The following is a 12,913-nucleotide window of genomic DNA, read 5'->3' on the forward strand; positions in this document are numbered from 1 at the left end:
AATTCTCTGTGTCTAGTCAAGTGATCATAATATTGCTCACATTATGTCTCCCACTGGCAAAAAAACATCATGGTAGGAGGATGGGTAGGTAATGTGCAGCACTAGGTGTGATATGGGGAAGGGCCTTGCATGTGTTTAAGATGGTACAGACCATCAGAATGTTTTTTACCTGTGCACTTTCATGGAAGTTGTTGGCTCGCTATATTATGAGTAGGCAAACATTAGATCCATAATAAAACAGTTTTAGATCTGCTTTCATGCAAATGCCAAGTTGATCCTGTGCTGCTTAGCGAAGTTGTTGACATTGAAGGGTGATTCTGCAGCAGTGACTTTCATACACTGTAGTCACCTTTTGATAAAATGCAATGAAAAGCTTTACTGATGTTTCCTGTTATACATAATCTGCTTCCTTTTTATACTTTTATTATGTATCTTGCTGGAAACATTAGATTGTATGTGAAATCTTGCAATATTAAGTTAATCTTAGCAAGTAATGTCTTTTTCTTTCCTAGATTAGATGCAATTGCTCGAGATGCAGAACTTGTGGATAAATCAGAGATAGACCTTCGAAGACTTGGAGAGCTAGTTCACAATGGTTGCATTAAAGCATTAAAGGACACGTCTTCTGGAACAGAGAGAACAGGTATGTAGAACGCGTTTTCAAGTCATCATTTTTTTTTTATAGGAAAAAACATTTATCAGGATTTGGGGGCATTTATGTGAATCTCAGAACATGAATAAATTTTTTTAAAACATTTTTCTTTCACTACAACAGCTAATTTTTTTTCATTATTTTTATTATTTTGTTCTCGTCAAAGGGGGGAGGCGAGGAAAAATGAAAGGACCAACATTCCGTATTTCAGGAGTACAAGTTAATGCAAAGCTGGTCAGCTCCCATGAGGAAGAGCTGCTTCCATTGCATAAATCTATTCCTTCAGATCCTGAAGAAAGGAAAAGGTATGTGGCTAGTCTTTATATTTTATATAGAAATATATATACTCTGACTCTGAAAGACTCTGAAATTAAAGTATTTTAAATTTAAAGGTTGTCTACAAACAATTTGCATTTGTAAAAGCTATCTGTAATCCAATGCACTTTAGACAGGGTGAGGGTGTCAGCACTTAAATGTGGTAGGCTGCTTTACTTTGCAGAGTGCAAACTTGATTTCAGGAGGCGGCAACCTCAACAGTGTTCTGCTCCTTTATTGTAGACCAACAAGTGGGTAGGAACCAAATACAAACACAGCAGTGAAAGGCTGCCAATTTTAACATATTTGTTTTTAGCTTTTGAAAGAATTTACTATAAGAATCTAATCTGATTTGAATATGGTCTTGGCATATTTCTTGGGGACTCTAGCATCGGGACATCCCCTGCCCTACTGAGCCCAATGCTTCCTTCATCGTTGTAACATTAATTTAAGCATACCCTTTGATAAGTAAATCCTTAGTATATATGCATATAATCCTACATTTCATCTTTTTTTTACCATATTATCAATGATATTATCTTCATTTTTCCTATATTGCTTTATGTATGTGGCTGTGTAAAAGCCAACGTTTTAGAAAGTAATGGCTGTAATGACGTATTCTATGGCTTCTTGATCAAGAATAAAAGATAAAATTTGTTCTGTTTTCCTTTTTTTTTCTGCCACAGTTTTGTTTTGTGCTTAGAATACATGCAATTCCATCTATAATTGTTTCCAAGACATTTTGTAATGGTTTAATGTCACTTTTCTTACCACAGATACGTTGTTCCATGCCACACAAAAGCAGCACATTTTGATATAGATTGGAACAAGGGAGATGACTCAAATCTTTTAATTGGCATTTACGAGTATGGATATGGCAGCTGGGAGATGATTAAAATGGACCCCGACCTCAAATTAACGCAAAAGGTATGTGTAATATATTTTGGATGCTTGACTATCTAACTACATAGTCAAGCATCCAGCCATTGACTTAAAAAAAAAAATTCTGTAAGCAATTTTTAGTAAAACCTATGGGAGTATTAGAGTTCTGTGCTCAGTTACCCATTGATTAATGCAGAAGTCTACTAATACACTATTGGCTAATTTAAGTTATTTGAAACTACCGCATTTCTATAGTGAAGCCTAAAACTCCAGTTGCCGAGTACCTTTATGTAGTAGGCTACTACTACAACATTATCTTTCCTTGAAAGGAATATTTATTCATGACTAGTAAGGAAGGTGACTGGTTTGGGCAGTTGAATTAAAAAAAAAAACTTATGCAAATGTTCTAAATGGGTTTTTTGTGACCTCTGTTTAAAAGAGCTGTACTTTTTTTTTTTTTTTTTTTTTTTTTTTTTTTTTTTTTTTCTCTTTCTTTCTTTCTTTTAGATTCTACCTGATGATCCAGACAAAAAGCCCCAAGCTAAGCAATTACAGACCAGAGCAGACTACCTCATTAAACTACTTAGTAAGGACCTTGCTAAAAAAGAAGCACAGCGGCTATCAGGCGGTGTAAGTAGTAAGAATGCTTTGTGGCGTGCATTTGTTTTATGCATAATTACTTTATTGCTTTTGTATATTACCATTTAGGAGCCAGTTAATAAATTTAAAAATTGCAAATGTGCACATGATGACTTTTTTTCTTTTTTTCATCATTAAATTATTGCACTTTAGCTTAATTGGTATTTAAAGGACAGAAATATGGGACCTACTATTGCTGAATTGCAAGTTGTATTTAACTTTTGACCTGAATTAAACCCTCTGTATTTTTTATTGTAGCGTAGTCCGGCTGTATAATGTGCCAGTCTTTCTGTGGATTTGGAGTTAATTTGATGAAGTCAATCTTGTCCTGGTATTTTTGCTGGGGGCACTGGGGAAACAAAACTCAGCTAAGATATCACCTCCCCACAATCAGTGCAGAGCAAACATGATAAGTTAATGAGCATGAATTGTGCTGTGCATTGTTCACATTTGACTTCAGCTTTTCCCCAAATCCTGCCTTTGCTAAATTCCTTCCATCAGCTATATGTGACTGCTCTGAAGTAAATTAACCGTCATAGATTCTAAAATGACCCAACAGTCTTTTCTTCTCCATGTACATCCTTATGATATTGTATTTTTTAAGCTAAATTAGTAACTTACCTACTTGATTATATTTAATTACAAACAGGGAAGCTCTAAGCGAAGGAAAGCTAGAGGTAAGAAAAACAAAATTGTGAAGCCAGTGAAAATTGAAGAGGAAATAAAAAGCGAATCTTCTCCACCTACGTCTGAAAAATCAGAAGAAGAGGAGGAAGAAGAGGAGGAGGAGGAGGAGGATGAGGAGGAGAAGGTTAGAATAAAGGTTTGTACAAAGTTATATTAGGCCAGTGTCATTTTACAAACCCAAAACTGAGTTACATTACTGATCACATCACATACATATCTTGTCAGTTTTATGCAGTTTTACAAAATTTTGCCTGTATGATAGTTTTGTCTATTGATACCTCATAAGCCTTTGTTCACTGCAAAGAAATAATATGTTTGAGCTAATATTTCAAATGTGCTAATGGTTACTTTCATTCACAAGAAGTCCTATAGTCTATCTATTTGATGTTAAATATGTGACCGATTTGATTAAACAAAAATCTAAAAGTGCAACAAAATCCGTTTGGATTCATAGAATATTGGGCAAGGAAGGAGGCTTGCACTTTATGGCAGACTAATTTTCTGGTCCTCTCTTCAGCTATTGGAAGGTCAATAATGTAACTAGTGCTCATGCATGACAGAGGTATCTTATCTTAGGCAATGTGCGCTATGTATGTGTAGTGCATTTTACCCTTACACAAAAAAAACTTTAGTTTTTGCCAATTTAGGAAATTTGTGTATATTCACTAGTTTTCATAATCCCTTTTTTTCCTAACCATATTAATAGTATTTTTTAATGTCTGTTTTCCAGGAAGAAGATACTTCAGTAAAAATTAATAGTAAAAGGTCAAAAGCTGAGAAAGAAAATGATGAACAAATAGAACCTGAACCAATTGTAAAAAAGGAGGCAGAGGATAAAAAAGAACTTAAGGACAGCAAGAAAGATATTAAGAAAGATAAGAGAGAAGACAAAGATGCAAAGGACAAAAAAGACACCAAAGCAAAAGATTCTGTAAAAGATAAAGAAATTAAAGAGGAAAAGGTAAATGTAATTGCATGAAAAAATGTTACATGCAGCCTAATTTGTAAAAGGAACAGATCACCTCCTGTTAGATCTTTAAACTCGGTTATAGTATGATTTTCTAAATTCTAGTTTACAGTAAGAAAGTTTTTCAGTTGAATTTGAATTATTACGTATGGCCATTTTGTATTTTATAAACAGCCAGCAAGTGAAACATTTAGCTCCTTCTCATGTTTTCCAGTAGCATCTTTGTTAGAAAAGTTCGTTTTACCTGGAGTTAGCCTTTATTTTAACTTATGACCTTGTTCTTCCATATACCCATACCCCTTTAATTTGTGCTAATATTTAACAATGAGATGATCAAAATCAATTCTTTTTATTCTGAACATTAAAAGTACATTTATTGTGTAGGTAAATGATGTAAAGCCTGAAAAGGAGAAACCGAAGAAAAACATTTCTGCTGATACCCCTGTTCACATAACTGCTAGTAGTGAGCCAGTTCCAATTTCTGAAGAGGCAGAGGAGCTTGATCAGAAGACTTTCAGTGTTGTAAGTTTGTTTGTTTTTTTAATTCTAGTTCTACCTTTACCATCACTGATGCAGTTGCATTCTTTTCTTGATTTTTGGTGTAGAGTGAGACATTTTAATTTTACTATCAGCTTTGCCTGGTGTTTTACTTAAACCCTGTGACAGCTACCATGGGGACAGTCCAAGGCTTGACACAAGCTTTTGGCTACTAATACCCACAATCACGTCTGCTTGTAATATAGTGAGCAGTAGTTGGTAGGTGAGTTGCAATTCACTTATCACCTTTTGTAGTTGCTGAACACAGGAACTCTGCAGATTGGAGACCTATTGCTCTCAGTCAGCATTGGCAGAATACAGGAGAGGCCTTTCTAGACTTTGTTGTGTGCCATGAATTCAGTTTGTCACCGGTTGTATGCACTGTCCATGTCACTTCCTATGTAACAGTAATAAAGGGAATGAATAAATAATCCATAAAAAATGTAACGCAAACATGCAACACACACAGTGAAGAAGTCTTTGCATGTACTAATGTCTTTTAAACTGCATATATTTGGCATCTTATGTAGAAAGTAAAGGAATACATTTGGAACCCTAATTTTAGATGTGGTATAAAAAGGTTCAAAATGCATTTTCATCCTAGAATTTTTAATAAAATTTAGTTAAAAGGTTTTAATATTGCTTGCCTTAACACATACTAGTATAATTGGTACTAAGAGATATATACACTGCTTATTAAAATTTGCCATGTGGCATAGAAAGCAAATACATGGTGTGTCAAGAAACTGTCTTCAACATATGAACCAAGTGAGTACATTTCCTTTTCTGCACCTCACTAACACCTAATAAGTAAAGTAGCTCCTTCTGCAGTAACTGACTGTAGATTATCTTTAAAGTGTAAAGAGCGAATGAGACCAGTGAAAGCTGCATTAAAACAACTGGATCGACCAGAAAAGGGACTGTCTGAGAGAGAACAGCTGGAGCACACCAGGCAGTGCCTCATCAGAATTGGAGATCACATTACAGAGTGCTTGAAAGAATATGCAAACCCTGAACTAATCAAACAATGGAGGAAGTAAGTGCTGTATACCATTTGTATGTACTGTTAGATGATGGTGTTAGTCTCTAACTACATAGTCAAGCATCCAGCCATTGACTTAAAAAAAATTCTATAGGCAATTATTAGTAAAGCTTTTGGGAGTATTGGAGTTCTGTGCTCAATTACCCATTGATTAATGCAGAAGTCTAGTAATACACTATTGGCTAATTTAAGTTATTTGAAACTACCGCATTTCTACAGTGAAGCCTAAAACTCCAGTTGCCGAGTACCTTTATGTAGTAGGCTACTACTACAACATTATCTTTCCTTGAAAGGAATAATTATTAATGACTAGTAAGGAAGGTGACTGGTTTGGGGAGTTGAATAAAAAAAAAAAAAAAAACCTTTTGAAAAGAGATAAACACACTCTGCCTCCAAAAACACAAAGCTGTTTTCTTGCTAGTTATTAGAGATTCTTAAATGCCCGTGTTTAGAAAATCTGTTCTATATTCAAACTGTTATTAAATAAAAGCTCCTCCATCATATGCAACCCTTTGTTGTATGTGATAATGAAGCTCCACTTTTAACATTGGTAGGAAGAATTTTTCATTTGGTCCCATTTTGGCTGTTAGGGCTGAATGCTGAAGGAATTTCATATGCAAGTTTATATGGATATATAAATTTTCCCATAACTTTTAAAACTATACTTTTAAATTTGTCGGACAACCACATACTTGTCTTGCATTTTGTAAGGGTGAGGGTAGGACTAAAAACATGATCGTTGATCTTTTCAGTGATTTACTATTTGCTACCACAGCCATCCACGGACTTGAACTGGAACTGCTTGTCACAATTGTGCAAATTATTTTTCTATCTCTTTCAAGCAGCTTCAATAAAATAGCCAGTGTGAATCAAGAATGATGTGCAAATATACCAACATAAACAGTAACAGTGAAACAGCAGATAGCTTTTAATGGGACAATTTGCTTCGTAGCCAGTGTGTAAATCTATTCATTTCTTGTTGCTTAGAAACCTGTGGATATTTGTATCCAAGTTTACTGAATTTGATGCCCGGAAACTGCACAAGCTCTACAAACATGCTATCAAGAAGCGTCAGGAATCTCAGGTAAGAGGATGCTTGGGCCAGCTGAATATATTTGTTAAACAACTAAAGCGTTTCCATATGAGTATAATTTAAATTGTATTTTTCTTTTCCTTAAAGCACAATGAACAGAACGTCAGCAGCAGTGCAAACACAATTGCTCGGCATCCAGGTAAATGTTACCCTATATAAATATTTTTTCTGTCTGTAAACACATTGTTCACAAAGTTACGGGTGATCCTCAACAAAGTCTTATGTGACTGTATGTGAACAAATTGATTTATTATTCTGGTTAGGCTGTGAAGTAAAGAAGTCCAGCTGTGCTTAGGCCCTGTTTAACATAAAAAGTGGCTGGCAGACTTCTAGACTAATCATTTTCATACAAATGAACATGTTGCACATGTTTGAAGTTGTATTTTAACTCAAAATTTAAAAAAATTAGATTGTTCTAACCTTTTTGCAGATAGAAATATCAATTTATTCTGGCTTTTGCATAGCAGTTAATCTCTTACTCTGGGGCATATCAGACAGAGTTGTAGGCTTTACTGGCTTTGTTTGTCCCAAGTCAGTGATTGCCTAGGTAGTTTTAAAAAATCAAAAACAAAAAGAGGCTGCAATTATCTTTCCTGAAATTATTTTTTGTTTGCATTTATGAACATTGAGTGGGGCTCGTATGTGAGTACAGGCGTCAGCATTTTATGTTTAAAGGTGATCTATACTGAAAGAATATGCAGACTGCCATTTCTGACCAAATTTATAAATTCTGCTTGCCTGGTTGGTGATCTCATACTTTGCCTTTTATACTTTCTGTATCTTTGATCCAGAATGAGTATGTGTCAAATTTCATGTTTGATTTAGGTGGTTGAAACTAAAAGATCATCTTTATATCCAGGTAACAGGCACTCAGCAATGGTATCTTACATATTCTCTCCCTCTCTCCTCCTCTCCCACTTCTCGATACTATAATTGTCCATTGTTACTGTACCCTAAGCTGTGCATTGATTTGGTAGTTTTATCCTTTTTTCAGATGTGGAAAGGCTAAAGGAAAACACAAACCATGATGATAGCAGCAGAGATAGTTACTCCTCTGACAGGCACGTGTCTCAGTACCATGATCACCACCATAAGGACAAACACCAGAGTGATGGCTACAAGAAGAGTGACTCAAGGAAAAGGCCCTATTCCAGCTTTAGCAATGGAAAGGACCACAGAGACTGGGATCACCACTATAAGCAGGATAGGTGAGTGTTCAGTGCACAGAAGCATTCTGGGTGATATGCAGTACAAAGTCGGCACTTGGACACCTCAAGTACAACCAGAATATACTATTGATCCAGAGGTCAGCATAAACCCTTCCACAGTGTTGAGCAATTGACTTGAACAGGAAAAATATCCTTTCTTGATCCCCAGAGGCAATCAACTTACTCCATTGATCAACTATTTACACTGTTCTTATCAATGTTAATAGCCAGTTTTTGTGGAGCTGTGCCATGTAAGGTCAATGAGAGGACCTTGCCTCATCAAAATTTATTTTGTGCCCCTTCCTTATTTGTTTGGAATGGGATTCATATTGTCTCTTTAAAGACAAAATAATCCTCTCTTGTCAGTGTCTGAATTTATTTCTGCGTTCTTTTATACGTTTTCTATTCCTATTAATGCAATGCTGTAGAGCAGTGTATAGGGACTGGGTAACAAACCTAAATGCTGTAATAAAAAAAGATTATAATCAAAAACGATTCTTCTTCAGTTGTCAGTAAGAGTTCCATTTTTACAGTCAAATACTTACATTTTTAGTGCTCAATCTCGCCTACCTGAACTCTAAATGTTTCTATTATAAAGGCATATGTATGTTCTGCTCTGATGAATAGCATGAATAGCTACCTTTAATTTGTCTATGAAGTAGAGAATCATGCTTTTTTTTTCCCCATTGCAGGTACCACAGTGAAAGCAAACATCGAAAGCTGGATGACCACAGAAGTAGAGATCATCGGACAAACATGGAAGGAAGTCTAAAAGACAGATCCCTTTCTGATCATCGATCCCATTCAGATCACCGTTCATATTCGGATCACAGATCAAGTTCTGACTACAGCCATCACAAATCTTCCAGGGATTACCGGTACCATTCAGACTGGCAGATGGACCATAGGGCTTCTGGTAGTGGGCCGAGATCTCCTTTAGATCAGAGGTCTTCTTACGATTCTAGGTCTCCTCTGGGCCGCAGATCACCTTTCGAATGCTCATCTGATCACAAAAGCACCCCAGAACATTTATGGAGTGGGCGCAAAACATAACACATGGAGTTTGTCCTGGACACTAGCCATATTCAGTAAAATTATCACGGTGATTGCCTTACATGACTTGAAAGAAAAAGACTACATCTGCCCTGAGCAGACGTTGGTACTTTCCTGAATGCAAGGTCTATTATCACAAAAGAACAGAGAATATTTTTGTATTTAAGGTATATGCTGCACTGTGCTGCAAAAGTGGCATTTTTTTAAATAAAGAAATAGATGTTTACTATTTCGGAGACCTCAGCACTGCCCATTTTGACTGAATTTTAACAGAAAACGTCAGATGCCTGACCCATAAACACTTTATGTTGGCCTATGGTCCTGTTCACCAGTCAGAAGAAAGGGGTTTTTTATTGTCTGGAAAATGCTCTCAAGGACTACGTTCACTTTCCAAAGCTATTTGTTTACATTGTACACTGCAACCACCTTGCCGCTTTTCATCATATGCTTGAATATTTAAATCTTGTACCTAAACCTGTAAAATAGCAATTTCTTCTTTTTTTTCTTTTTCTTTTTTTTTTTGTTTGTGATCAACTGTAATATTTTTTTTTATACAAACTAAAACTGCTGTAAATTATTGTAAATTAATTAAATGAACATTTCCTTTCTCAGGCTTTCTTTGACTGTTCCTTTCCCCACCAACTCAGGCCTTCTCATCCAGTATGGAAATATATGTATATTCATAACACAGTTTTGTTTTCTTTTTTTTAATATATATATATATATATATATATATATATATATATATATATATATATAAATTTTGATGGAATCAATGTTCAGAATGTACAAAATGTAGGGGAAAGGGAACACTAATTCCATTCTTGTGGTGTAGTGTTCCAAGTTATTTGTTTTTAATCTTAAACAGATATCAGTGTTGTGTCTCTGAGATCTAAACATGACTTTTAGACATCCTGAAGCCGTTATCATGTACTTTGTTTTTATGAACCAGGCAGTGTGGTACACAAGCCACTTCACTGTCCTAACCAGCCAACATTTTATTGTCAATCCATTTATTTTCCCTATATATATATATATATAAATATAATATTTTTTTTATAAAGAAAATGGGCAATAATGTCAAATGTGCTATGCAGCCAGTATGATTTCCAGTTTCTTGAATGAATTTATAAATTGTTTAAATGCACACTGATTGTATATAGATTTCTTCTATATATGGAAAAATTAAAGAGAGATAAATGTTGTGGACTGGATTTCCTGCTTTCTTTGCCCTGTATTCATTTTGCATGTACAAATGTATTTATTTTATATATTTTTTTAAATAATGTTGACAAAATTACAACTCAAATGTGGACAAATTTGTTTGTAACCCATGATAAAGAGGAACCCTCAGACTTTGCTTTAAGATTCTTTTATCAGAATATTTCAAATAAGTGAAAATGGCACAGATAATAATGATGGAACCCTTAGCATAAAATTTCTTTAGTCTACTTGGACTGTTTCCCCAGCATTTAAAATTCCAAAAGGCCCCACTAGGGTGTTTGTGGGCAGCAGGTTTTTGAGCGATAGCAATTTTTTCCTGCTTCAATTTTTAAAATTTGTAATTGCTTGTAAACACTTTCATTGAAATCAATAAGGGCTTTGCAAGTGTTTTTAGTGGAAGTGTTACAAATGTAAGAGTTAATATTAATGTCTAGAAACTCTTACAGATGTCCCTAAAAGCCTAATGGACTTTTATAAGCATTTTAGGCTTGTTTTAAAATGCTTTTAAACGCTTGTATAAACTCACAAAAATGCATTAAATAGTGCTATGGGCATTTATAGGAGTTTGAAAATCAGTCCAGGTAGACAAATCCTAAATTTCCTTAGCAGTCCATCCTGATTGTTCCATTCACCTATAATGTAAAAAAAAAAAAACATACCAGCAAATAACAGTAATGGCAATTACCACAGTCAGCAGTATCCCATTCACCAACTTCAAATGCTTATGGATCCATAGGATTCAAGTAAGTCTGTCTGCTGACCTATGAGGTTTATATTGCTAGGTGTGATGTGTATGGGGCAGCTGCTTATATCTGCTCTTTGTACTTCATGATTCCTGGGCATGGGAGTATATTTGTGAGTAGAGACAAATCTACTGCCGTTTAGGTTTTTTTGTTTAGAACGTTTTCCTGGTTTAGGTTTTTCAGAATGTCAGTTGCCAAAGCTGGTAAAAAGAAACTGAACAATGACTAAACAAGATAAGTTTTCTAATTATACAAATAAAGAATTGTGCTAATATTCATATATGATTTATCCTACCTGTATGTTAAGTTAGGACACGCAAGCATTTTTGTGTTCTGATCCCAATTTATTTATTTTTGTATCCAAAGGTCCCTCCGATGAAGAGTTTAAAATTAGAGATGATTGTTCCACAGATCGTATTACTCTGGCTAGCTGATTGAAACAAGCAATACATATGGTCTATGTGGCTTCAAGTCTAAATCCTTTAAAAAAAAAAAAAGCTTCAGTAAGGTATAACCTAAACATATAGGGTTAATAGGAAGTACGTTAATATAACCAGGGCAGAGACAGCAGGTGTATTAGTCAACTGCCAGGAGATTATAAGTAGGTCTTCTATTGCACAGCTGTAGGATATCACTGCAAACAAGCAGTTCCTGTAGTTCTCAGTGAAACTTTTACCAAGTCAGAGAGTAGTTTGTCCTATTGTTTCTGAGGAACTTGCTCCAGCTGTATCGGGTTTGATGAGGACTTTTTCCAGACTGCAGGTTTTAGTTTTCAATAGATGTTTGATAGAATTCAAATCAAGGGTCATAGAAGACCCCTTTGGTATATGCATGTTTTTCATCATAGTTGTGTCTTGAAAGACCTATTTAGGGTCTGTCTGATTGAAAAGCCTTCTAGTGTACCTAGAAATGTGGAAAGAAGTATTTGCAGCACTTCTTGAATAAAGATGGAGATATTGATAGGTATATTCCAAAAGTTCCAGGAGAACTGGGCACTGGCAAACCGTAACCATTTCTACTGCCAGCATCCTTCCATGTATCTTCTAGCACCCTCAGGGAATGAACATCTTTTCTTCTATGTTGCTTTTATTGATGCACAGTATACCACTCTAAAGAAACAGCTAGTTTATTCTATCCATGCTACTACAGCTGTGGGCTCTAGCATACAAATGGATCCTGAAACTTCAGAAAGAGTGAACAACTCATCATTTTGTGGATCTTGATCTATTCCTAAACAAAGAACCTAAGTGTTTCATCTACAGGAACATTTCCACATTCTCTGATCTCAGATTCAAGTTCTCTAGCTTAGAAATCATTTGACCGTCTTTGCATGAAGATTGGGTGTCCTGGTACCCCTATGAAGCAGTGACACTTGTCCAGCTTCACTCCATACAGAACATTTTGCTACTGTGGAACAAGTAAGTTGTGTCTCTGGGAAGACTGATTTATTTGGCATTGGGGGCCTAAGGATTTGGTGCTAATTTTAAAGCAGGTCCTTCCACACAGTGTTTTAGAACATCCTCACTATGAATACCAGCCTAGTGGTGTAGAGGGCTTCTGGGCACCAGCAAACTCATCTCCTGATCAACCTTTAAAAAGTTCAAGCAGGAGGAAGGTCATTTGAGCCAGATTTAGGCAGAGAATGTCATTGCAGTGACATTCATCCACCATCAGTAAGGAACCAAAAGTTTGTGTTACAAACTTTTTAGCCATGTATATTGCAGAGTTGACAAATGGCTGGCAGTACCTGGACCTGGAGAAGCCCATACAGAAATCTATATCCAGGTCTGGTCTTGGTCTAATACCTGGTCTATGCCTTTCCCTTAGTGATCTATTCAGACAAGTAATCCTTACAGATGACCACTAGATGG

The 12,913-nt window shown here is 35.6% G+C and overlaps 1 protein-coding gene across 5 annotated transcripts in view; it reads left to right on the forward strand.

The window, feature by feature from the left end:
- The window catches only part of CHD1 (chromodomain helicase DNA binding protein 1), a 36,312-nt gene extending 26,033 nt beyond the window's left edge, over positions 1 to 10,279 (forward strand). For 2 of the 5 annotated variants that reach the window (XM_072416128.1, XM_072416129.1), the window contains exons 26-37: positions 513 to 643; positions 819 to 957; positions 1,744 to 1,894; positions 2,357 to 2,479; positions 3,138 to 3,299; positions 3,906 to 4,136; positions 4,527 to 4,664; positions 5,537 to 5,715; positions 6,709 to 6,805; positions 6,902 to 6,953; positions 7,809 to 8,022; positions 8,715 to 10,279. In XM_072416128.1, coding sequence (XP_072272229.1) covers positions 513 to 643; positions 819 to 957; positions 1,744 to 1,894; positions 2,357 to 2,479; positions 3,138 to 3,299; positions 3,906 to 4,136; positions 4,527 to 4,664; positions 5,537 to 5,715; positions 6,709 to 6,805; positions 6,902 to 6,953; positions 7,809 to 8,022; positions 8,715 to 9,075 — 1,978 coding nt within the window. In that variant the 3' untranslated portion in view covers positions 9,076 to 10,279. Of the gene's footprint in view, positions 1 to 512; positions 644 to 818; positions 958 to 1,743; positions 1,895 to 2,356; positions 2,480 to 3,137; positions 3,312 to 3,905; positions 4,137 to 4,526; positions 4,665 to 5,536; positions 5,716 to 6,708; positions 6,806 to 6,901; positions 6,954 to 7,639; positions 7,674 to 7,808; positions 8,023 to 8,714 lie in introns of those variants that run through there. The other 3 variants (XM_072416127.1, XM_072416125.1, XM_072416130.1) reach the window with 2 other exon arrangements.
- The last annotated feature ends 2,634 nt before the right edge of the window (positions 10,280 to 12,913 follow it).

This window comes from Pyxicephalus adspersus, chromosome 6 (genome assembly GCF_032062135.1).
Source record: "Pyxicephalus adspersus chromosome 6, UCB_Pads_2.0, whole genome shotgun sequence".
Lineage (NCBI taxonomy): Eukaryota > Metazoa > Chordata > Amphibia > Anura > Pyxicephalidae > Pyxicephalus > Pyxicephalus adspersus.